This window comes from Canis aureus, chromosome 14 (assembly GCF_053574225.1).
Source record: "Canis aureus isolate CA01 chromosome 14, VMU_Caureus_v.1.0, whole genome shotgun sequence".
In the NCBI taxonomy this organism is placed as follows: domain Eukaryota; kingdom Metazoa; phylum Chordata; class Mammalia; order Carnivora; family Canidae; genus Canis; species Canis aureus.
In genome coordinates this window covers 8,681,647-8,706,337 of record NC_135624.1, presented here as the reverse complement: position 1 = coordinate 8,706,337, position 24,691 = coordinate 8,681,647, and the positions used below count along the sequence as shown (strand labels likewise).

Here is a 24,691-nt window from a genome sequence, read left to right as displayed (position 1 = left end):
AAATATTTGTGAAAGAATTTTATTTGCTCAATTTATATGCTCTTGAAGTCATAATGTAAAAACTTTGTTTAATGTGAAGAATATATTTTGTAAATCTAGAAAGTCATAATTTTATAATATGAAAGTACACTTGTATATTAACATGTCTGCAAAATTATGCATTAGTCATATTCAAGGGAACAAAGAAACTATTTCTTTTCCTTTCCAACTTTGGAGGAAGGATAATAACTATATATAAATAGAAATACAAGGTCATCGGGAGTGGCTTATCTGTTACTTATACAAGTTGCTAACAAACCAAAGGAAAAGTTGGCCTTTTCAAGAAGCCATCTAGTGGTTTATTTTCACATTTATAGTTATTTATTTTGCAACACAGTTCGTTACTTGTTTTTTACATCACTCAAATGAACTTCCTTGAAGGCAAATGTGTGAATCAAAAAGTAAGTTTGGAGCTCCAAAGAAATCTAAAAGAAACTTTTAACTGTAATCTGATTAAATGGACCAAATGCTAAAAAGTTCCTGCAGGGACGCCTATGTGGCTCAGCAGTTGAGCGTCTGCCTTTGGCTCAAGCTGTGATCCCGCGGTCGGGGGACCAAGTCCCACTTCGGGCTCCCTGCATGGAGCCTGCTCCTCCCTCTGCCTGTGTCTCTGCCTCTCTTTCTGTGTCTCTCATGAATAAACAAATAACTAATCTTAAAAAAAAAAAAAAAAAAAGTTCCTGCAAAGAATCCTGTACTGTGATATTGACAAGGCAAATGCGAAGGTAGTGAGCTCTCCTTATGTGCCGTCCAGAGGTCTTTGATTACACCGATAAATATGTGCAGTTTTCATTTTCCGGAAGGTCATAGGCCTTCCAGAAATCCCCTACATACACAGTTACGTAACAGATGGGTAGTTAGGTATTATCCTTGACCCGCCACAATATTTTCACGGTGTTTGTCATGTCTAATACAAAGTATCTCATCCAGCAAAAGAGTCATTTTCTCCTAGGAAGTATTTAAGATGAGCAACATTTTTAATGAGGAAGGAAGCTATACAACGCCATCACCTTATATGAGGAAATAAAAGTATAAAATGAGATGACATAGACGGTGCAGAGGTCAGAAAGCTCTGCTGCCAAGGGCGTGGGCCTAGGTGGGATCCGGTATATAAGAGGGGCAGCACCCGGCCTGCTGTTTCTGTAGCTCATGCTCTCGCATGAGCGTCTCGCATCTACATTGATTCCTTCCATGTCTGCGGCATCAGTCTCAACACGGTTGTGTCTGTACAACTTTATACAGTGTTGGGAGGGCTCCCATAGCACCCGGGGGTTTGCTTTAGAGGTAGGCCACAGGAAGAGTGCCACTAAGTTGAAGATGACATTTACTTTGTATTATTATTTGTTATTTCTTAATTTAAATTTTAGTTCACATACGGTGCAATATTAGTTTTTGGAGTAGAAGTCAGTGATTCATCACATATGTATAACACCCAGTGTTCATCACAAGTTCTGCCTTAGTGCCCATCACCCATCTAGCCCATCCCCTACTCACCTCCCCTCCATCAACCCTCAGTTTGTTCTCTATCATTAAGATCCCACAGCTTGTTTCAATCTCTCCTTTTTTTTTCTCCTTCCCATATGTTCATCTGGTTACTTTCTTAAATTTCACATATGTGTGAAATCATATGGTATTTGTCTTTCTCTGACTTATATCACTTAGCATAATAACCTCTAGCTCCATCCACATCATTGCAAATGGCAAGATTTCATTTTTGATGGCTGAGTAATATTCCATTATATATATATATGACTTTCATAATGTAAAGTAGGGAAACTCTTGATGAAGTTGACTTTCAGAATGAAAGTAGGTAAACTCTTCTGCAGATATTCTGCAGCTCACTTTGTATTCAGGTTGAAAGTGAGATTATCCTGGGTTACCTAGGTGGGCCCTGACTATAATCACAGTGCTTTATAAGAGGGAGACCGAGGAAGATCTGGCACAGAAGAGAAGCCAATTGTAATCATGGAGCCAAAGATTGGAGTGATGAGGCTACAACCAATGAATACTGGCACCCCCCCCAAAAGTTGGGGAGGCTAGGAAGCAAATCCTCCCCTTGAGGCCCCAGAAGGAATAGCACTGCCCATAGTTTGACTGCAGTCCAGTGAAACTGATTTTGGATTTCTGGCTCCCTGACCAAAAAAGGAATAAATCTGTGTTCTTTCAAGCTGCCAGGTCTGCGGTGCTTTGTTACCACGGCCATAGGAAACGAAGAAGCGCTGCCAGAGCCAGTTTGTCCAGAGTGTGCCTAAAACTGCCAGCTTAGCATCAGAATATTCTAACAAAAAATAAGCAAACAAACAAAAACCACGTAGTACCAGACTGCATAGGAGATAAAAACATTAAAAAAGTATTTTCCTTGAGGGGCGCCTGGGTGGCTCAGTTGGTTAAGCGTCTGCCCCTTGATTTCAGCTTAGGTCAGGATCTCAGGTCTTGATCTCAGGACTTTGAGTTCAAGCCCTACATTGAGCTCCCCACTTTAAAAGGTAGGATTTCATTCCTGGATCATCGTTTATCCATTTATGTCACCTGAGGCCCCTGTGCAGGCGGGATCTGAACCTGGCTTTGGAATCAGGAATCACATTACAGGTAAATTACAGGTCCCAGAATGGCTTACCTCCAATCTTTACCGCTATGTGACCTTGGGCAAAAAATTTAACCTCTAAAGGCTCATCAATTAAAGGAAAAAAACTGGTACTCAATTCAAAGAGTTGCTGTGGGAATGAAGTAAAATAAGGCATGTAAAGTATTTGGCCCAGTCCTGACTTGATGTGAGTATTCGATAAATCTAGCTGCAGACACTGGTATTGTTATTCAGGGCAACTATCTTCTTCTGCCCAGGGCTTGTGCTTCCGGGAGGAGTGCCCTCTGGGGCTGTGCAATGACCAGCTCGCTCGCGTGCACGCACTCTCTCTCTCTCTCTCTCTCCGGCCCTCCAGAGTCTGGGGATGGTTCCCACCTGCCACACATGCCATTGCTAAGCAGTGATAAAAAAAAAAAAAAAAAAAAAAGTCGACCCTGCTCATCAGCACACAGACTTCGAGATCAGTCCTAGCAGCATCGTCCCCTGATGACCGCGGGTTTCACACTCCGTATGTGGCACCCTTTCCAAGCAGAGCCCCTCTGCTTCAGTGGAAAGACCAGAAATAAAATAGTCCTAAATCTCAGGGCAAGTCCTACTTGGTTTCCAGCTCATTAGGTGAACTCTAGGGCTATGCAAGGCACTCTCTAAATGAGCTTCTTTCCCTGTTCGCAGATTCACAAAACTCTAAAAGCACAGAGGGAGGGTCTTACAAGCTCCTGGTAACCTAACTCCTTGTTTTTCAGTTGAAGAGACTGAGGCCCTGAGGGTAAGTAAGCAATTTGACCAAGCTCACACCAGAAGTTGGCATCAGAACCAGGATTAGACTCCTAAATCTGATTCCTCATTTGATTTTCTTCAATTTTGACCTGTCCATGCTGCCTACTCAATGCTTTGATTGCTGATTCAAGTATAACCTCATTGCCCTGCCACAGACTTGGATCCCAGGTGGGACAGGGAACTGGGGCTTCCCGCAGGCCCCCGCTGGGCCATGCCTTCTGGAGACGCCCAGCACCGTCCTGTTCTTCTTTCCTCGGTGTTGCCCACATACCTGCACTGTGTTCTGTGGGTCAATCAGCCTGATTCTTTCCCAGCAAGAATGCAAATGACAGTCTTGCTTCCCACTGACATAGCAGCTCTGTCTCCCAAATCCTTGTTCACTGTAGACATCTGTAAGGAGGTGGGTGAACAGGACAAAGCCAGGAGAGGCAGGCCTATTCTGAGAACATGCTTCCTTCAAGGAGCATGATTGTCCGGGCTCCTCCTGCTGGGGACACTGATGGCCAGAAAGGGGGATGACTCTTGCTGCGAGCTAACAGCTCCTTAAACCTTCTCCTTAAACCTCCCCACTCTCTCTCATGTTGCCATCAGTGAATCTCCGTGAGTCACCCCCCCCTTCTCCCTCCCCCCTTTTCTGATAAAAGTTTGAGTAAATGAAACGTGGGAAGTTTGTTTTGTGTTGTGTGGCAGGGCATTTCAATATCTAAAGTAAAGAAACCTTTGAAATCATTCCCCTGGACAGTTTTGGGAAGGATGTTGCAACCACCCGGACATCTCATCTTATTTTCCTAGGGTGGGTGTGTTATTTGAACACCCTGTCGGAGTTTCATTACATTTATAATTACTCCTTTCACCTTACACAACAACCTTTTGATAACAATTGTATAACTTTCTTGGGTTTCTTGTTTCTGGCTTGATGGCCAAATCTGGAACTTGAAATTATTGAGGCTTTCTACTTTTTAATCACTTAGATGTGTGTAATCTGAGAGCTGAGGAAATGTGGCAATACCTTGCATTCCATTGTTGAAAATGTCACCCCTGGGGTCACATGTGACTGCCTCATCTCCAAACTCAAAGGTATCTTCCCAGCCTCTGTCAGTTGACTGTTGAAAGTGACAGAAGAACCAAAGTAAACCAGCCCCCACAAACAGCGCGAAGTGTAGAGGAGGGGACTTGGGGCATGGATGGTTTCAGAAGCTCCAACAATGTGAGAACCCAGCTTCTCGCCATCTCTCTTTCCCGTCCTCTGTGTTGGCTCTGTTCACTTAATGGCTCCCAGAACACTTCCAGGTTCAAGTGCAGCAGGAAGGGACAAGCTCCCCATCTGCTCGACCTAACAAAAGTCTTAGAATCTATTCTCATTGGGCACAATCAATCCGTCGGCTTGGGACACATCCCCATCCCCGCACCCCATCACTGTGAGGGCTTCCTGGTGGTTGGAGGATTTCCTGCCAAAGAAGCTCCACTGACTGTTATCAGAATAAGGACAAGATGAGGTGCTGGAATAGCAGGTGTCTACCACCCTCTCAGCCCTTCCCCAGCATTCGATCCCCGATCCCCGATCCCCGCAGCCTTCTTGAAATTCTGTACTGCTGGCCTCCCTCCCGCAGTGCTTCCTCCCCCTTCTCTCTGACCTCCTCTCTTCGGTTTTCTTGTCCTCCTCCGCCCCTGTAGGGTGAGGGGTGGTCTGTGGCTTCTAGCCCTCTCGCACCTGACCTGCCATCACCCCCCCAAGCCTTTACACACTGTTCCCACGACCGAGACGTCACCCCTCTCCCCACCCCTCATCTCTTTGTGCCTGTGCCCTCTAGGTCCGGGTTCAAATGCTTCTTTGTGAATCTTCCATATCTAATTTTCTTCAAGACAAAGTCTACCTTCCCTTTCCTCTAAACTTCCCACCCGGGGCGCATCCCGGCCCCTCGCGCTCCCTGTCGCGGGTGTGCGTGTCCTGGACAGACACGTTCCTCTTCGGGGGAAGGGATGAGGCGGATTTCTTTCCCCAAAGTGCCTTTCCTAAAGACCTTCCCTTCCGGGGACGGGACCCCGGGCTGGGCTGGGCTGGGCTGGGCTGGGGCGACGGCGCCCTGGGGAGGGAGCGGAGCCCGCCCCCGCCCGGCCCTCGGGGTGGAGCCGCCCGCGCGCAGGGATAAGCCCGCGGGGCGCGCGGGGCGGGAGCCGGGGCCGGGGCCGGAGCCGGAGTCGGAGCCGAGGGGCCACTCTCCGGGCCGCGAACCGGGCCGCCGCACACCCCACCCCCCCCCGCCATGGCGGCGCCGTCGCGGCTCCTGATCCGCGGGGGCCGCGTGGTCAACGCCGACCTCTCGCAGGCGGCCGACGTGCTGGTGGAGGACGGCGTGGTGCGGGCGCTCGGGCGCCACCTGCTGCCCCCCGGGGGCGCCGCCGGCCTGCGGGTCCTCGACGCCTCCGGCAAGCTGGTCCTGCCCGGGGGCATCGACACGCACACGCACATGCAGTTCCCCTTCATGGGCTCGCGCTCCGTGGACGACTTCCTCCAGGGCACCCAGGTACCCGCCTCGCCGCGCCCGGCGCCCCGGGGGGCCTCCTCCGCCCCTTCCGCCCCTCCGCGCCCTCCGCCCCTCCGGCCCCTCCGCCCCCTCCGCCCCCTCCGGCCCCTCCGCCCCCTCCGCCCCTCCGCCCCCTCCGCCCCCTCCGCCCCTCCGCCCCCTCCGCCCCCTCCGCCCCTCCGCCCCTCCGCCCCCTCCGCCCCTCCGCCCCCTCCGCCCCCTCCGGCCCCTCCGGCCCCTCCGCCCCTCCGCCCCCTCCGGCCCTCCGGCCCTCCGGCCCTCCGCCCCCTCCGCCCCCTCCGCCCCTCCGCCCCCTCCGCCCCCTCCGCCCCTCCGCCCCCTCCGCCCCTCCGCCCCCTCCGCCCCTCCGCCCCTCCGCCCCCTCCGCCCCCTCCGCCCCCTCCGCCCCTCCGCCCCCTCCGCCCCTCCGCCCCTCCGCCCCTCCGCCCCCTCCGCCCCCTCCGCGCCCTCCGCCCCTCCGCGCCCTCCGCCCCCTCCGCCCCTCCTCCGCCCCTCCGCCCCCTCCGGCCCCTCCGCCCCCTCCGCCCCCTCCGCGCCCTCCGCGCCCTCCGCGCCCTCCGCCCCTCCTCCGCCCCTCCGCCCCCTCCGGCCCCTCCGCCCCCTCCGCCCCCTCCGCCCCCTCCGCCCCTCCGCCCCCTCCGCCCCCTCCGCCCCCTCCGCCCCCTCCGCCCCTCCGCCCCCTCCGGCCCCTCCGGCCCCTCCGGCCCCTCCGGCCCCTCCGCCCCCTCCGCCCCCTCCGCGCCCTCCGCCCCTCCGCGCCCTCCGCCCCCTCCGCCCCTCCTCCGCCCCCTCCGCCCCCTCCGCCCCCTCCGCCCCCTCCGCCCCCTCCGCCCCCTCCGCGCCCTCCGCCCCTCCGCGCCCTCCGCCCCCTCCGCCCCTCCTCCGCCCCTCCGCCCCCTCCGCCCCCTCCGCCCCCTCCGCCCCTCCGCCCCCTCCGCCCCCTCCGCCCCCTCCGCCCCTCCGCCCCCTCCGCCCCTCCGCCCCCTCCGCCCCTCCGCCCCCTCCGCCCCTCCTCCGCCCCTCCTCCGCCCCTCCGCCCCCTCCGCCCCCTCCGCCCCCTCCGCCCCTCCGCCCCCTCCGCCCCCTCCGCCCCCTCCGCGCCCTCCGCCCCTCCGCCCCCTCCGCCCCCTCCGCCCCCTCCGCCCCCTCCGCCCCCTCCGCCCCTCCTCCGGCCCCTCCGGCCCCTCCGCCCCTCCGCCCCCTCCGCCCCCTCCGCGCCCTCCGCGCCCTCCGCCCCTCCGCCCCCTCCGCCCCCTCCGCCCCTCCGCGCCCTCCGCGCCCTCCGCGCCCTCCGCCCCCTCCGCCCCTCCGCCCCTCCGCCCCCTCCGCCCCCTCCGCCCCCTCCGCCCCTCCGCCCCCTCCGCCCCTCCGCCCCTCCGCGCCCTCCGCCCCTCCGCCCCCTCCGCCCCTCCGCCCCTCCGCCCCTCCGCCCCCTCCGCCCCTCCGCCCCCTCCGCCCCCTCCGCCCCCTCCGCCCCCTCCGCCCCTCCGCGCCCTCCGCGCCCTCCGCCCCTCCGCCCCCTCCGCCCCCTCCGCCCCTCCTCCGGCCCCTCCGGCCCCTCCGGCCCCCTCCGCCCCCTCCGCCCCTCCGCCCCCTCCGCCCCCTCCGCCCCTCCGCGCCCTCCGCCCCCTCCGCCCCCTCCGCCCCCTCCGCCCCCTCCGCCCCCTCCGCCCCTCCGCCCCTCCGCCCCCTCCGCCCCCTCCGCCCCCTCCGCCCCTCCGCCCCCTCCGCCCCCTCCGCCCCCTCCGCCCCCTCCGCCCCTCCGCCCCCTCCGCCCCCTCCGCCCCCTCCGCCCCTCCGCCCCCTCCGCCCCTCCGCGCCCTCCGCCCCTCCTCCGCCCCTCCTCCGCCCCTCCGGCCCCTCCGCCCCCTCCGCCCCCTCCGCCCCTCCGCCCCCTCCGCGCCCTCCGCCCCCTCCGCCCCTCCTCCGCCCCTCCGCCCCCTCCGGCCCCTCCGCCCCCTCCGCCCCCTCCGCCCCTCCGCGCCCTCCGCCCCTCCGCCCCCTCCGCCCCCTCCGCCCCTCCGCTCCTCCGCGCCCTCCGCCCCTCCGACGGCTCCGCGCCTGTCCCGCTGCCCCAGCGCAGCCCGGGGACCGTCGCAGGCGCCCCGCCGAGGCCGAGCCAGGCGCCCTCTACTCCTCCCGGGGGTGACCGCGCGAGTTGAGCCCCCCCAGCCCCGTGTACTCCGCTCCCGTCGCGGCCCTATTCAGTGGAGGCCCGCGGGCTTTCGTGGTATCCGCAGAGCCTGTTGGCTTAGCGGGCGCCCCCAGCCATCTCCCCGCGTTCCATCTCCAGCCAAAACCAAAGGAGAGATCCCTTCACCCAGGAGTTGCTGGCCTGACCCCCAAGGCCGCGGCCTGTGCTGCGTGCTGACGGGTCTGGGCAGGGCTGGGAGGTGCTCAGCTTCGCGGCCTCCACCCTGCAGGAGAAAAGACACGGCCGTGACAAGAACTTGCAAGAGAAATATTCCAGGATGGGACTTGAGTTGTTCGGTTTGCCCGCATACCTTGTATCCGCCCGGGGCTCATCCCACCTAGTGCCCTCCTGAGCCCCCGTCGCCCAGGCCCCCGTCCCCCACCCACCTCCCCTTCCGCAACCCTTTGTTTCCCAGTTAGGAGTCTCTCCTGCTTTGCCCGGCCCCATCTCTTCCTAACCGGCTTGCCCAGGAGACATCAAATAGGGACCGGATTCTCGCTGCTGGGGCACCTGCATCTATTAGCCCACGGCGCACGAGGGTCAGGCCGCCAAACCCAGGTGGCCGCCGCGTGGGTTTCTCTAGACACAAAGGCCCAGGGGCTCTGGTCAACGAAAAGAACCTTAAGCGTTTCTCCAAAGCTCCTGAAAACGAGATCTAGAGGTGAACCAGGCTGCCTCACAGCGCCATAAAGTTAAAACCGCATTCAGCATTTTGGCTAACGCCAAGCCCTCACCCTCCTTGAGACTTGATTTTTGGGGCTGCAGGAGAAAAAAAAAAAAAAAAGGCTCTTTCCAGAGTCAAAGTATTGATATCTTTAAGGCCTAAACCTTCGTGTGTGAAACAGTTTACTTAGTCCGGGTGTTGGTTGTGCAGGCTTTCCAAGCAGTCTGGACTCGTTTACCTTACTAACTTCTCTCAAGTAGTTTTATTCTCGACACACACACACCCCTCCACATTTCCCAGTCATGTATGATTGACTAGAACGTTTGATAGAAAAAACAACAATTTGACCCAGAGAGAGAGAGAGAGAGATCTGGGGTGGGCTGCTCAATTCAATAGTTGGAAAGCCTACTCTGAGTTACTAATTATTAACTTTTATCATCAGGGCAGTGGTCAAAGTTTTTTTGTAGAACATACCATTATCTGTTGTGAAAATTGAATATCCATTTTGCCCTTTAGTTAACAAGGAAAATTTCCTGAAATTTAATGAACTGATTTTTTACGTTTTAAATACAATTCTCAGATATAAAAGCAATACATGATTGTACAAAATTGGAGAAAAAGATATTAGGAAAGTAGGAAAAAATATATTACCTACAATCTCTGTTGGTGTATTGCTTTTACGCTTTCTAGTATGCTTTATTTGACATAACTGAGATCATATTATGCAAGTATGTACGAGTGTGTGTGTGTATGTGTGTGTGATACCTGTACGTGAACTTTTGTAACCTGGTGCTTTCAGTTACAGTACACACACTTTCTCATATCACAGGCTCATCATTAACAAAGTGCTTTGCTGATGGCAGGGCATTCCATTGACACCCGTTTGCCAGGTGCAAAGTCGCTCCTTAGGACCAGCAGTTGCCAGGCCCACTAGTATCATTTCCCCTCATCATCTTCCTTTTTCTCATCAGGGTTCTAGAGAACCTGGGAAGCCCTTCACCTTCCCAAAGCCAGGAAGCAGAGTTGGAAGGCTCTAAAGGAGGAACATTGGGCTGCCCGGGTGGCTCAGCGGTTTAGCGCCGCCTTCAGCCCAGGGCGTGATCCTGGGGACCCGGAGTCGAGTCCCACGTCGGGCTCCCTGCATGGAGCCTGCTTCTCCCTCTGCCTGTGTCGCTGCTGAATCAATAAATAAATAATCTTTAAAAATTTATTTAAAAAAATAAAGGAAGAACATTCCTTATCTTTCTCAACATTATCGGTGCATGCATGCTATAAGGCCCTGGAAGGTGGTTCTTAGTCTTCTGTCTGTTGTTCTTTGGACATTTGGGTATTCCTAAACATGGAGAGATTTACAGTTCTATATGAGAAGGCAGATCTTTGAAGCATACTGTGGTACTACAGTCATCAACATCTGAAAGAACTTACCCACCAGCTGATTCTCTAGGTGTTTCTATACTTAAACGTTGTCCAGCTATTAAACAAACAAACAAAAAAACATGTTCTTCATGACCTTAGGATCTTAATTAGACAGGATGGTCTTAATTAAGCAATATGGTCAGAGATGTTCAGGTCAAAGATTTAGCAAAGGCTAAATTCCTGTTGAACATTAAACAGTACTCCCAAAGACACTAAGTTACAAAAGTCTACTTCAGAATTGGTTGGATCCCAGGAGATAACCTCTCCTGCCCCCAGAAACAGAGGAGACTCCATAAAAGGGAACCAGATGGGTAAATATAGATAAACACGAGCATCAAAGAGCATTAAAGTATCGGCTTGAGTTCTGAAAGGAGAACATTATGGAATCACCTCGTCCTCTTTTGTAGTCTTCAGAATAATTCCCAAGGCAATGTTGGAGTTTCTGGTTTTGGGGGAAAAAGAAACAAAGAAGTCTTTTGTAGAAGCTGCTGGTGCTGTATATTATATTGAAAACAATAATATTAATAGTATTGAAGTAACATTCATTTTATTAAGCACTCACTGTGTGCCACGCACTGTGCGAAACTGCATCATCTGCCAACAATCTCGGGTGCCATTATCTCCTTCTGCAATTGAGGAAACTGAAATTTGAGTCACTTGCCTAAGGTCAGACACCAGTAAGTGACCATGGGACTCTTCAAATTCCTTACTGCCTGCCATTGCTAGGGCTCTTACCTACTAGGCTCTCTTCCTTTCTGAAACTATTGGGAAAACGTGATGTTTTAGATTTGTCCTAGTGGCAGATGATGCAGTGAAAATGCTGGGTAAGTTGCAAAATAGAGCAGTCATCCTTGAGAAACACAGTAGCCCTTCACCTTCCCAAAGCTAGAGGTTATCAAAATAAATACACATCTCAGGCATTAGGTTTTTGAGGCATTTGTACATGCATTTGTGGCCATACAGAAATGGGTACCTTAAGTACAGAAAGCTATAAAGGAAAAATGATATATGATGCTTTCAGGAGATGGGCTCCAAATGTTTGCTTTCTGCATGCACAAGGCTGATCATTTATAATGTCTGACACATAGGAGGGATCCTGTTTGTGGTATCCTGTTTATTGATCACCAGATTGGGATGTGGCCCAATTTAAAAAACGAAATATAGGTCAACCAAAGGTTACATGTTTTGTCGATCTAATTTATGGCAGAGTTGAGTTAAAGCTTATAATTGATTTACTTAATTACAGGTAAAAGCTTTCTATCTGATGTAACTAATAGAAGTAATGTTCTGCTTTAAAGAAATCATATTTCATCTTGTTGGTCTGTACTACATGTACAGTGGTCTTCCTGTAATTCAATATCCATGAGGAAAAACAATGGGATTTTTTATTCAAGTGGATATTGTGAATTAGGTAAAGTTGAAGGAATTATGACTTTGCTTTACTACATTCTATGATAAGAGAGTAAATTACAAAAGCTTGGCTAGTTTTCAAATATTTATATATTGATATTCAGACATATATGCAGCTTGGAGTAGGTGGATTCACATTAAAAATCTGGCAGCGGGCAGCCCCGATGGCGCAGCGGTTTAGCGCCGCCTGCAGCCCAGGGCGTGATCCTGGAGTCCCGGGATCGAATCCCACGTCGGGCTCTCTGCATGGAGCCTGCTTCTCCCTCTGCCTGTGTCTCTGCCTCTCTCTCTCTCCCTCTGCATCTCTATGAATAAATAAATAAATCTAAAAAAAATTTTTAAAAAAAGATTACTTTGAAAAATAAATAAATAAATAAAAATCTGGCAGCATCAGTAACTGGTGGAAGGATCTTTTTTTTTTTTAATTGGGAAAAGACGCAGAACACTTTTTTGTGTGTAAGACAAAAAGCTTTCAAAATTATCAAGAAAGGAAATTATACTTTGCTCTGGAACTTTTTGGTAAAGTGCCATCAAGATGATTACTTATAATAAGGCAGTGGAAGGTATGTGATTAAGCGTGCGTTTGTGGTGTATTTATAGAATTTCTTCACCTTGTAGGAGAACTGTGCTTCAGGAAACTTGTTTGCAAGCCAAATCCCCTTTTCTGTTGCTTGCAGGAGCTCAGGGCTGGGCTTCTGAGGCTGTTTGGGCTGACTGTGTGACCTTGGGCAAGTCACTTCTTATATCAGGGTTATTAACATTTCCTTGTTTGTCTAATGATGCATCGGTTAGAAGAACAACTTTAATTTTAAAAAAATGTTGGAAGTAATAAAAACAATATGTTACTCATTATCCAGACCTTGGGAAAATGCTAGACCATTATAGATGCTCAATATATATTAGTTTTCTTTTTTTAAAAGAGGAAAATATAGTTGAGTGTAAAGAAAAATAATATTTAAGTCACCTATAATTTTAACATTTTGCTTCCTGTGTGTCTTCATGCTTTTCTTTTTTGGGGGGGGCATATAAACATTTTCTACTAAATTTTGCATACTCTTCAGAGACAGCCTTATTCATCACATATTTCCACGGGACCTTGACTATCATTGGAGAACGTGATTTCCATGGTTCTGTTATCCTTGCAGAGGCTGAGTCTCAGAGCTTTCACTCTGGTCTTGGTGTCTCTGTGCCTCAGACTTCTATTTCTGCCTGAGGATTTCACAGCCTGGATATCCCACAAGCATTCTGTATTCAGTATGTTCCAAACCAGATTTATCTTTCCTTCCAAGTGCCCCCCCTACCGCCCCCCGCCCCGTGCCTCATTTTTCATTCTGTTTCACAAACTGTTAATAGCTCCCTCCCATCTTCTCAGTGGTGGACATTTGGGTGGTTTCCAGGGGTTTTTATTTTTGCTTCTGTAACAAGGTTGGAACATAAATCATCTCACAGATTCTTGATAATGGATTTAGAAATCACCCCTCCCCCCAGTGAAATGGCTAGACCAAAGATTATTGGATCAGTCTTGAAGGAATTTAATACATATATTCAGATGGCTCTTCAGTTTGTGCTCCGCGAGCAATACATTCTAATTCCCATTTCACTGAATCCTAGCTAATTGTAGCTGCTGCCTTAAAAAAATCAATGCCAATTTAGTAGGAAAAACATAGAATTTCTTAATGTTTTTAAACAAGAATTTATTTCATTGCTGGTGAAGCTGAGATTTGAATATTCTTATTGTGCTATTAGTTTGCATGTTCCAGCTCTAAGAGTTTATAATTCTATGATTTCCTTGAGTAGCTCTTTACTGATTACAGAGTTAATCTTGGAACTAATCAGAGGAAGAAAAAAAAATCTCAAAGATTAATTTGAAACCACTTGATGGGTTTTGAAACCATTTGATAGGGCCCTACTGAGGGTGTTGTGTGTTAGGAATTCCTTCCCCGAACTTTACAGAATCTAGGACTTGTCTTCCCTCAGTTTTGGTACTTGAGTTCTCCATGCCTTTAAGTGGCACTGCTTGTTTCCTTCCTCATTTGCCTGGATTAGATGTTTTTAATGTTCAACAAAGGTAGTGTAGAAATCAAGGTTTCCCTGATGCTGTTGTTGGAAAGAAAAACTTTTTCCTGTAACCTCTTAGGTTTAGTTACTGAGGCATGCAAATTAACCAACAAAAGACAGATTAACAAGAGAAAAGACAGGTCTTTAAATTTTTCATGCACTTGTGAGTTCAAAGAAAAAATGTGACTCAAGGGTTAATTAAAATTTTGGGTAATAAACCCACCTTAACAGGGGAAAGGAAGGGGGAGAAGCGCATGTATGGGAAAATAAATGACCTTAATAAGAGAAGAGGATTAGAAAGGGCACTTATGGGAAGACAAGTGGCTTTTAGGAAGACAGATGGACTCTTAAGAGAATTGGTGGGAGATATGATAGTTTCTGACAGGGTCTCTTGAGGTGTGGTTCACGTTTCCAGTCTCAGGTGTTAAGACACAATCTTTCCTGGTGGTGAAACTTCCTAGAAGGGGATTCATTACAGTTGAATTCTTTTGAGAGTCTTTGCTTTTAGGCAGATAAGGGAGTTCACCCCTCCCCCCCATACACACACATACACCTATTCTTAAACACCTTCAGTTCAAGATGGTTTTTATGGGACGTCTGGGTGGCTCAGTGGTTTAGCACCTGCCTTCGGCCCAGTGTGTGATCCTGGAGCCCTGGGATCGAGTCCCATGTCAGGCTCCCTGCATAGAGCCTGCTTCCTTCTCCCTCTGCCTGTGTCTCTGTGTCTCTCATAAATAAATAAAATCTTTAAAAAAATATTTTTACGGCACAATGGACTCCTCTGGGCCCTGTCACTGCCATCTAATATGGAACAATCCTAAATAAGGATTTTTCAAGTTAATGGTTAGGTTCTATTATTTCAGTCAACAAATATTTCTTGGTAACCCACTAAGTGGCAGGCACTGTGGTTGGGCTAAGAGAGATGAGAACCATGGTGGTCTTTGTTCCCTTTTCCTTTTGTGAGGTTGCCAGTCCTGATGGCTTGCTGCATCACAAGGTATGTTTCTGAGCAAGCTATTTGACTGATAAGTGAGCACCTACCCAGAGTCTACTGCTCACTTCCACTTTGTGCTCTTCTTATCACATGTCAAGTCACAAATTGAGGGAGGACGCTTCTTCAGTTATGTTTCATTACATCTAATAGAGAAGTTGTTATCATGGTAATCATGCATTCCCAAACCCTGAGAGTCTGTTTACACATAAAAACAAAGACCTTAAAAGCTAAAGGTAAAACAAAGTGTAATCTTTAAAAACAAAACAAACAAACAAAAACACAAAAAATCAAGGGTCCCTGGGTGGCTCAGTCAGTTAAGTGTCTGCCTTTGGCTCAGGTCGTGATCCCAAGGTCCTGGGATAGAGCCCCAGTGTTGTGCCTCTGCTCTGCGGGGGGAAGGGGGGAATCTACTTCTCCTTTTCCCACTCCCTCTACACTCCCCCCTGCTTGTGTGTTTTTTATTCTTCCATCTCTCAAATAAATAAAAATCTTAAGAACACACACACACACACAAGAAATCATTTGAGGCAAATATAGATTACAATCTGTTGTATTAACAATCCTAGTTAACACTGATTAATTGATAGGCTTTGGACACAACTGAGCATTTAGCTTTCATATGCTCTCAGGGTCTACATTCTGCATTAACACTTTCACAGAAGGAACCAGGAAACTACATGGGTAGGGCTAGCAATATTTTAAAGAAATGTCATATTAACATGCAACTTAACACTGCTTTCCCATTTTGCTATTGTTAAAGTGAACCATCAAAATTATTCCATCTCCCACCTATTGGGGGAAATTCACTGATCCCTCTATTCCTTTCTCCTGTTAAAGAACAAAAATTCAGCTGAGTAAATTTGAAGATCTAATTGGTTTTATTAAGCGATTCCTAAATCAGGCAGCATGCCATCTGGCAAGTAGAAAGAAGCTACAAGGTGTCTACAAAATGGAAGGTTTTTATAGAAAGGAGTGTGGGGAAGGAAGTTATTTGGGAGAGGGCGAGTGTGACAGATTACCTCACTGGTGCTGACCAAAAAGTTCTTGACTACATTTCTGAGGGAGACTTAAACTGCAATTAGGTTAGGTTTTAAGCTGGTTTGGTGACTTGGCCTACCATAAGTGATCCCATCTTGGGACTGTGGTTTTCTTTATAAACTCTCCCTTAAACATTTAAAGAACATTTATATACCAGGCACTGTAATGGGCATGGGGCATACAGAGGTGAAACTACATCCACCCAATGAGGATCTCAGAGGGATGGGATAAATTTCCCTAGACAATGCTGGTGTGCAGCCAGGGTTATAGTCACTGGATCAAGTAGAAGAGGGGCTGGGGAGGGAAGAGCAGGAGTAATGTCTTTCTCTAAGGTAGAAAGGAGCTCAGAGCTCTCCAAGGAGAGGGAGGAATGGTGTCACTGGAGTGGGACGAGTGGGTTGGAGGCAGGTGACCCAAGAGCAAGCAGAGGAGTCAGCTAAAGTTCAGCCTTATGTGTAATAATTGTCTTTTTTTTCCATCCTAAGGGCAAAGGGAAGTCAATATAAGATTGACAGTGGCAAGCATGGCTGGCGACGAGGTGACAGTGAAGAGACTACTGCTCTAGTTCAATTGGGAGATGTAAGATAGCACTGGGCAGCAGAGGTGAGAACACAGGAAGGAAAGAGATTCATGGAATTTGTAGGGTTGGGTGGAGAGCTGGGCTTCCCAATGGGCTGGCTCTGAGGATGTCAAGAAAAAGAGAGATAAATGTCAAGGAGTCTCCTCAGTCTGGCTTGCACAGTTGGATTAATGATGGTGTGGCTAATATTTCAGACTCAAGGACCCAAGGAGACAGGCAGTATAGACTCAAGGACCTTACAAAGCCGAAGGTGTTTCGGAATTGGAACATAAATTGAGGTAATAAAGTTGGTTTTCATAAGTCTTAGTGACTATGAGAAAGCTGAGAATTCAGTCCAGGGGTTTCTCCCTGAGGCTCAGATGTCCTCTTGGATTCCCTTCTGCTTTATTTGGGTTGATTGAGCAGGTCTTATGACTGATTTTAATGAGACAAAGTCAGTTGTTCCAAGATGAACTTAGAAATGAAAATTTGGTGACACCGTCAAAAGGAAGACAATGTTCGAGATGCTTTCTATAATGATTTACAACCTAATGCATTCTTAAATAGAACCTTGTGTTATATAACACTGTGACCCGGCTGTTCTTTGGAGTTTATCTCAGTTTATGTTCAACCACATTTGCATCTGATACAGCACATGTTCTCCTCCACCCAAAAGAAGGCTTTAGATAAATTGGAAAGTTTTCAAGGGAGAACAGCCAAAGTAATTAGGAGCTGAAAGAATTGATTTATGAGCCAAGATTAGATAAGGTAAATACATTTTGTTTGGCTATCTGACAAATAAAGTGGAGTGAAGTCAATCAACAGTAAAAACAAAGGAAACAATTCAGGTTCACTCAGAAATATGAGAGAAATGTTCACCCTTTACTGGCTCTCCCTCCCCTGCTGAACCTTTTTTCATTCCTCAAATGTTGGATAAAGCCTGATGAATGTCTGCATAGTGAACCTAAAAGCGTCTGATGGTAAAAGTAGTTAAACAGATACTAAAATATCTGAGGAGGGCTAGAAATATGATGTTCTGACCAGTTGGTTTGCTGAATTAAGGAGATTATTCCAGGGCCAGTAGGTGTGTGCAGGTAAAGAAGCACTAGAGTAGGGCCCTTCCTTATAAATTTTCTTGGGACACTCTATTTCAATAGCGATTGTCACAGTGATGAAGGTCAACTGAGCTCTGTAAAACTGTGCTTTGTTTGTGGCTTTCTGATTCACGGTCTGATGGGATTTGTTTTGTTTCATAAGGCATTTGGTTTCCTAGGTGCTTGATTCATTTTATCAACCTCTGCATTTCTCAAAGTAGTGACTCACTGATGACCTGGCTGGAAATCAAATCCTACCAGATGGAAGAGTGGCTGAGGAAAAATGGCCTGCACGGGGGTTGAGGCCCAGAGTAGGCTGACGGTGCGACTTACCCCTCAGAGTCATATGCTCCTCTATGCTACCTTGGAGAAGTCATTCAACATCTCTGAGCCTCAGTATCCTCCACTATAAAGTAAAAACCATTCCTACCTCTCCAGACTTCAGCGAGGCTTAATTAAATGGGCTAATATGTATAAGATACTTACCCCAGGCCTGAGCATTCACAAGCCCTTCTCTGAAGAAGTAAATACCTCCTGGGAGGAGCACATCTCCTTCACACTCTATTTAGGGAATACAGATCCACTGCTCTGGCACATGGCTCCCGGATCCAGTGAAAGGAAGGGGACATTTCAGGTCTTGAAATAATACTTGGGGATTTTTGATAACCTTGGGCAGTGAAAGGACTGTGGGTAACCAGAGAGACCAGGGGAGGGGGAGGGAGGAGGTTCAGAGGAGGCTGGGGTGCAGACAGTGGCTGGCAGCTGTTCTTCAGGACCCAAGGTGGCTTGTGCCCCCCATGGTTTGGAACCTGGCAGATTTTGTATTTTTTTGTACTTCTACCCACACCTCTCCCATTCACTAGAGCTTCTTGAAATTTGTTTCCATTCAGAGGGGAGGAGAGGGAGGCAGAGGTGGGAGGAGAAATAGAACAAGAAGAAAGAGAGGAGAAGTAAGCGACAGTCTCCTCTTTCTTCCCTGCTCCTGGGGGAGTCAGGGAGGTGGAGCAGGTGTGACTAATCCTTATTTGGGAGCTTTCAAATTGTAGCACCAGGAGTTTTGATCTACTGTCCTTTGAGAAAATGGCCCTTTGACCATCATCACATCTGCAGTCTGGCAAGAACACTGTCAATAGTCTGTACTTTATTTCCATAGCATACACAGGCGTTTTTATCATCTATCTGTAAAGTCTTTTTTTCTCCCTATAAAACTTGTGCATTGTTATAGAAAAGTTGGCAAATAATAAAAATAAAACTTAACTAGAGGGAAATTTATAGCAACCTGCAATCATGCCACCCAGAAACAGCCACTGTAAGTGTTTGTCTTGGCTTGGCCCTGTTGCTTTCCTGCTAAGTATTGGAATGTTCTGGAGCATTTATTGTGATTTATATTATCATGCCTCCCTTCTCTCTCTTGGGGGTCATTTCAGCCAACCTCAGGACCCCTCAGACATCTTCCCCAAGGTGAGTGTCACAACCTTCTTCTGCCTCAATTGCTCCTCAGTATTGGGTCTGCATTTCTTTCTGTGTGCAAATACACAAAGTGGACGTGTGCCACCCACTTGGGATGTTCCACATCAAACTCATGCTCCCTCTGCACGCAAGAGCTCCTTTCCCTCCTCTGCAACCATCAGTCATCCCAGTCAGAACTTGGTCACAGGGTCCTATTACCCCTGCCAACAGCTTGGCCTTCCTTTTGTTGGAACCAATACTTCACATCAATCCTAGTCTAGGTCTTAATTCTGCCCTTTCCCACTTTCTACTGAGCGTCTGACTTTTCCACTTGAGTCCTTCCTCACAGTGACCTGGTGGTGGTGGCTGTTCCTCAAAGCACAGGCTCTGGAGCCTGATGACCTGGTTCCAATCCCGCCTTTGTCAAGTTATTTAAGAGTGATGTGCTGGGTTTCCTCAACCCTAAAATGAGGCTAGTGTTCCCTGCTGCAGATCTGGTGAGGTGATTACAAAAATTAGAACATCTAGAACATCAGAATAGTTCCTGGCACATAAGAAATGCTCACTGCAAGTTAAATATTATTGTCCAGTTGGCAACCTCATGTGTGTGTCCTAGTGCTAATTTAAATCCACACTTCCTCTGGTCTGTTTATCCTTTCCTCTTCTGAATTCCTGGTAACCTTTCCCCTGGGCCTTTTCTAAGGAACTTAGCAATTTTTACCCCCACTCCACTTAACATTTTCTATGCTACCACTTATTGTAGAAGTATACTCGCCACTTGTCATTATGAACTGATTATTTTATTATAATTACTAATGCATATTTCCATCCCCCCTCCAGATGATAGACATCCAAGTGGAGAAACTCTGTCTGATTATTTGTGGGTCCTCCCACCCCCTCTCATTCCATTTAATGGCTTACACATAGTAGAACTTTTTTTTGGTAACAATTTCATTAAGATATAATTCCTATATAATACAATTCAGCCTCTTAAGGTATACTGGTCAGTTGTGTTTAGTATATTCCTAGAATTATGCAACCATCACCACAATCAGTGTTAGAACATGTTATCACTCCAAAAAGAAACCAAGTGCCCCTTAGCCATCACCTTGACACAACCCCTCCAGCCCAAGGCAACCACTATCCTACTTACGGTCTCTATGGATTTGCCTCTTCTGGATGTTTCATACAAGTGGAATCCTAGAGTATGTGATCCTCTGTGACTGCCTTCTTTTGCTCAGCATGTGTTCATTCACATTGCAGCTTATGCCATTGCTTCCTCAGATTCCATAGTGTTCATATACCACAATTTATCATCCATTCATCAGTGTGTGGACATTTGGGTTGTTTCCACTTTTTGACTATTAGGAATAATGCTGCTCAGAGTTTATTTGTGTACAGGTTTTTGTGTGGACCTATTTTCATTTCTCTGAGACATATCCCTAGGATTAGACTTGCTGGCTCATATGTTAACTCCATGTTTAACTTTCTGAAAAACTGCTTTCCAAAGTGGCTGTGCCATCTTGTTTTATTTCCGTCAGCAGTGTACCTAGTTTGCCCACATCCTGAATGTAGAAGACTTTTAATATGGAAAGAATGGAAAGAATAGTTCTTTAAGCTTGATTTTATAGTTCAGTAGACACTAAATAAGTATTTTCTTCTAATGTTCTAATTAACAACACTTTCTTTAAAAAAAAAAAAAAATGCCCTTCATCCTCAAGGAATGTCTGTGATGTACTGCGAAGACAATTTAAGAAAGAAGGCAAAAATAAAATAAAATAAAATAAAATAAAAATAAGAAAGAAGGCAGGAAGATTAATCTGCATTCAAATAAAAATACAGAGCCTGAGGATTTTGTTTCTAGTATTGTCATTACTGTCATGAACCAATGGGGATTTCTTAAGAAATACAAATACGTACTGTTTGCCTTGAATCAGGCAATGTTATCTAAAAGTAGAGATAAAGTATAGGATCCTGTACAAAAAGTGAGATTTGTGAGATCAAAAATAATTGGAGTGGGGCTAAGTGACTTAGGAAAAATAAAAATTTATTGAAGTAAGCAAGAATAGAGCTAATAAACTGGGTAGGACATGGGATCACTTGGTGTATCTGGGTGGCTTTACAGCGTTAACAGGGAGGGTGATGGGGTTGCTGGTGGAGGAACTTGGGAGACAGGCTGATGCCTTCTCAGCTGGTAAGTGCTGAATCTGAGCTTCCTGCCCTGGAGTGAGTCAGCCTCTTTGGTCAGTGCCCTTAACCACTGCATGAGCCTTTGTACCTCTGCTCTGTTTTCTTCACCTACCTTGTTTGACTACCGCAGCTCAAAGCACATTAACCACCTTGTGATTTTATTTTAAGTAAAATCAACTTCAGTAGTTCATCAAAGACACTAAGACAACTTTTAAAATTAATCATAAGTTACTATAATATAACCTATCAAGGAAAATATGAGTTGAGTCAGATCACGTGGGGCCTTGTAGACGATGTTAACAGGACTCCACTTCATTCCAGAGGTGGTGAGAAGCATTCAGTTTTAACCTTTGGAGTCAAGTGGTCACATCCATGCTCTGGAATGTACTTCTAGTTGCACTGAGGAGTTTGTATGGGAGGGAGCCGGAGCAAAACTTGAGATCTAAACATCAGGGTGAAGAATGAGAACAGGCTGAACTAAAATGGGAGGGAGAAGTGGTGATGGATTAGAGGTGCCAGCTGGGAGTTAAGGAGAGACAAAGGTCATCCGTTGGTGGTGGGGAATGAAGGGGAAGCGGGCACTGTGGGAGTCTCCCGCAATTCTGCATGGAGCATGGGGCAGGTGGAGATACAATTCACCAACTGGTTCTAATGAAATGGGATCTCACAGCAATAAACACAGTTTTCTGGAGAAGAAAAAGTTTTGCATCTTCTCCATTTGTTCATCTCAGGTTTTCCTTCTAGGCCTCACTCAGTTTTGTTTGGGCCATTTTCTTTTCATCAGATATGTCATTTTTCAGAAGCAGTTCCAGCAATTTTAGTATTTCCAACTTTAATTTGTGAAAAGTCTATTCGTGCCCCTGGGTATTTATTTACTTATTTTTATAGATTTTATTTATTTGTGAGAGAGAGAAATCATGTAAGCATGCAAAAAGGCAGGGAAGGGTCAGGGAGAGGAAGAAGCAGGCTCCCCACTGAGCAAGAAGCCTGATGTGGGCTCGATCCCAGGACCTTGAAATCATGACCTGAGCCAAAGGCAGACACTTAACCGACTGAGCCACCCAGGTGCCCCATGTCCCTCTGGGTCTTTTAAAAAGGCAGCATCATTGTGCAATTTTCTAGACTCATCAAGCTTGCCCAAGGGCTTGCAAATGCGTAGCATTCAAGGAGATAAATGACTCAGCTAGATAATTGATGGCTAACCTGTTGAAATCTTCTTCTGATTCCAGGCTGCCCTTGCGGGAGGCACCACCATGATCATTGATTTTGCCATTCCTCAGAAAGGCGGTTCCCTCATCCAGGCCTTTGAGACCTGGCGAAGCTGGGCTGATCCCAAAGTCTGCTGTGACTACAGCCTTCATGTGGCCGTGACATGGTGGAGTGACCAGGTGAACCACCAGGGGTCCATTTCTTCCATTTTGTCTCCTAGTCCTTGCTCTGTGCAATATCAAGAAACTAGTAATGTCAAAACGTAAGAAATGGTGATATCGTTGCTTCCCTGGATGACTGGAAGTCAGAATTAGAGGGAGGACTTCTCCTTGCATATTCTTTTGTACCTTTGGAGTTTGGAATCCTATGAAGTATTATCAGTTGGAAAAACTAAAAAAAAAATGTTTAAGCATATAAAGATGGTAGGATAAATCCTTTGTACTCATTCACAATAGCCTTTCCTAATACATAATCCATGAATTATAAAATCTTTTACTGTAACTTTTTAAAGTACTGAACGTCTCAATTTTAACATTTCCAGGCTCTTCTAAGTGATATTTTCCCACAGAGTAGAACTTCCATTAGAAATGTTTAATATCGGGATCCCTGTGTGGCGCAGCGGTTTGGCACCTGCCTTTGGCCCAGGGCACGATCCTGGAGACCCGGGATCGAGTCCAACGTCGGTTTCCCGGTGCATGGAGCCTGCTTCTCCCTCTGCCTATGTCTCTGCCTCTCTCTCTCTCTCTATCTCTCTGTGTGACTATCATAAATAAATTTTAAAAATTAAAAAAAAAAGAAATGTTTAATATCTGGAGAAAAAACAAGGAAGGGACAGATCAGGAACATTTTGAAGATAGTTTTGAGAGATGTTAAAGTACGTTTATTTCTGTTCATAAAAAAGAGTGTATGTGTACTTTGGAAGAAATTTTTACTTTAATTTCAATCACCACCATATGTTTTTCCATATTGGACTTAATTCAGAATCCTTTTACCAGAAGGGGTTTCACACGGGTGACTTTATTTGAACTTACCATGTAACTTATGCCTGTATTTCCTCCTAAAAGTTGGGATTCAGGTACCAAATTAATATAAAACAAAGAATCTTTAACAGATAGTTCAGCAAACATAGTAGCAAGGTTTACAATCCATAGCAAAAGTTAATTTTTTTTCCAAAACACCATTCTAAGGGATGCATCTAATCTCTTTTGTGCTTTTAGGATCTTCTTGCTCTTCTCCTTTCTCCCTTCCTCCCTCCCTCTTTCTTTCCTTCCTCCCACTCTTTATTTTATAACAGAGCAAAGGCGATGATGTTTGCCCTTACTGTGTTTCTCATACTTTACTATGCAAATGGTTACTTGGTGAAATTGTTAAAATACAGATTATGTTCAGTAAATGCATTAGTTTGCTAGGGCTGCTGTGACAAAGAACCAGAGATTGAGTGGCTTAAACAGCAGAGATGTATTGTCTCACAGTCCCGGAGACTAGAAGTTTGAGATCAAGATGTTGGTAAGGTTGCTTCCTTCTGGTGGCTTTGAGGGAGAATCTGGTGCATGCTTCTTGCCGGCTTCTCCTGGTTTGCTGGTAATCTTGGATGTTTTTTGATTTGTAGAAGCACCACCCTATCCTCTGCCTTCATCTTTACATGGCATTCTCCTGTGTCTGCGTCCAGATTTCCCCCTTTTATAAAAACATCGATCATATTAGATTAGAGCCCACCCTAAGAGTGGATCTGCAGTGCCTCTATTTCCAAATAAGGTCACATTTTGAGGTACTAAGGTACTAGGGGTGAGGATGTCAACATATGAATTTTAGGGGGACAAGTCAACCCATAGTAGCAAGTTTGGAGCACGGCCTGAGAATCTGCATTTCTAACAAAATCCCAACTAATGCCAGTGTCACTGGTTCAGGTAGCACACTTTTGGAGCAGCAAGGCTTAAGCCATGGTGCCCGCATTTGGAAGCCCACCATGTGCATATGCTAAAATGTTTAAGGCATTTTTTTCCTGACTATAAAAATAATGTACTCAGTAGTAGAAAACTTGAAACTATAGAAAAGTAAAAAAAACAAAAACAAAACAAAACAAACAAAAAAAAACAAATAACAAAGAAACCCCCAAAATGAAAAATGAGGCACTCTATATCATGTTCTGCTCCTTGCTATTGCCCCTTAACATATCTTGGACCTCATTCCATCACTTAACTGGTGACCACTCTCAACATTTTAATGTTTTTTCCATTTCTTTGTGGAAATGCTATATAAATATGTGTGTGTGTGTGTATATAAATATATTTTTTCAGTTAGCCAGTCATCCATTCAGCAAATAGTTATTGAGCAGGCAGTCTTCTATATATGGCAGGGGACACACTGTACAAAGCCCTGGCTCTTATGGGGCTGCAATTCTAATGGGGAGGAAGCCATTAAAAAGTAAGTGTATAACATGCTGGGTGATAAAGCACCACAGAGAAAAGTA

General features: G+C 47.3%; 1 protein-coding gene across 1 annotated transcript in view; it reads left to right on the top strand.

Moving 5' to 3' along the window:
• The first annotated feature begins 5,649 nt into the window (after positions 1–5,649).
• Positions 5,650–24,691, top strand: part of DPYS (dihydropyrimidinase) — a 77,320-nt gene continuing 58,278 nt past the window's right edge. The window contains exons 1-2 of the mRNA XM_077846927.1: positions 5,650–5,925; positions 22,242–22,400. Coding sequence (XP_077703053.1) covers positions 5,665–5,925; positions 22,242–22,400 — 420 coding nt within the window. The 5' untranslated portion in view covers positions 5,650–5,664. The remainder of the gene's footprint in view (positions 5,926–22,241; positions 22,401–24,691) is intronic.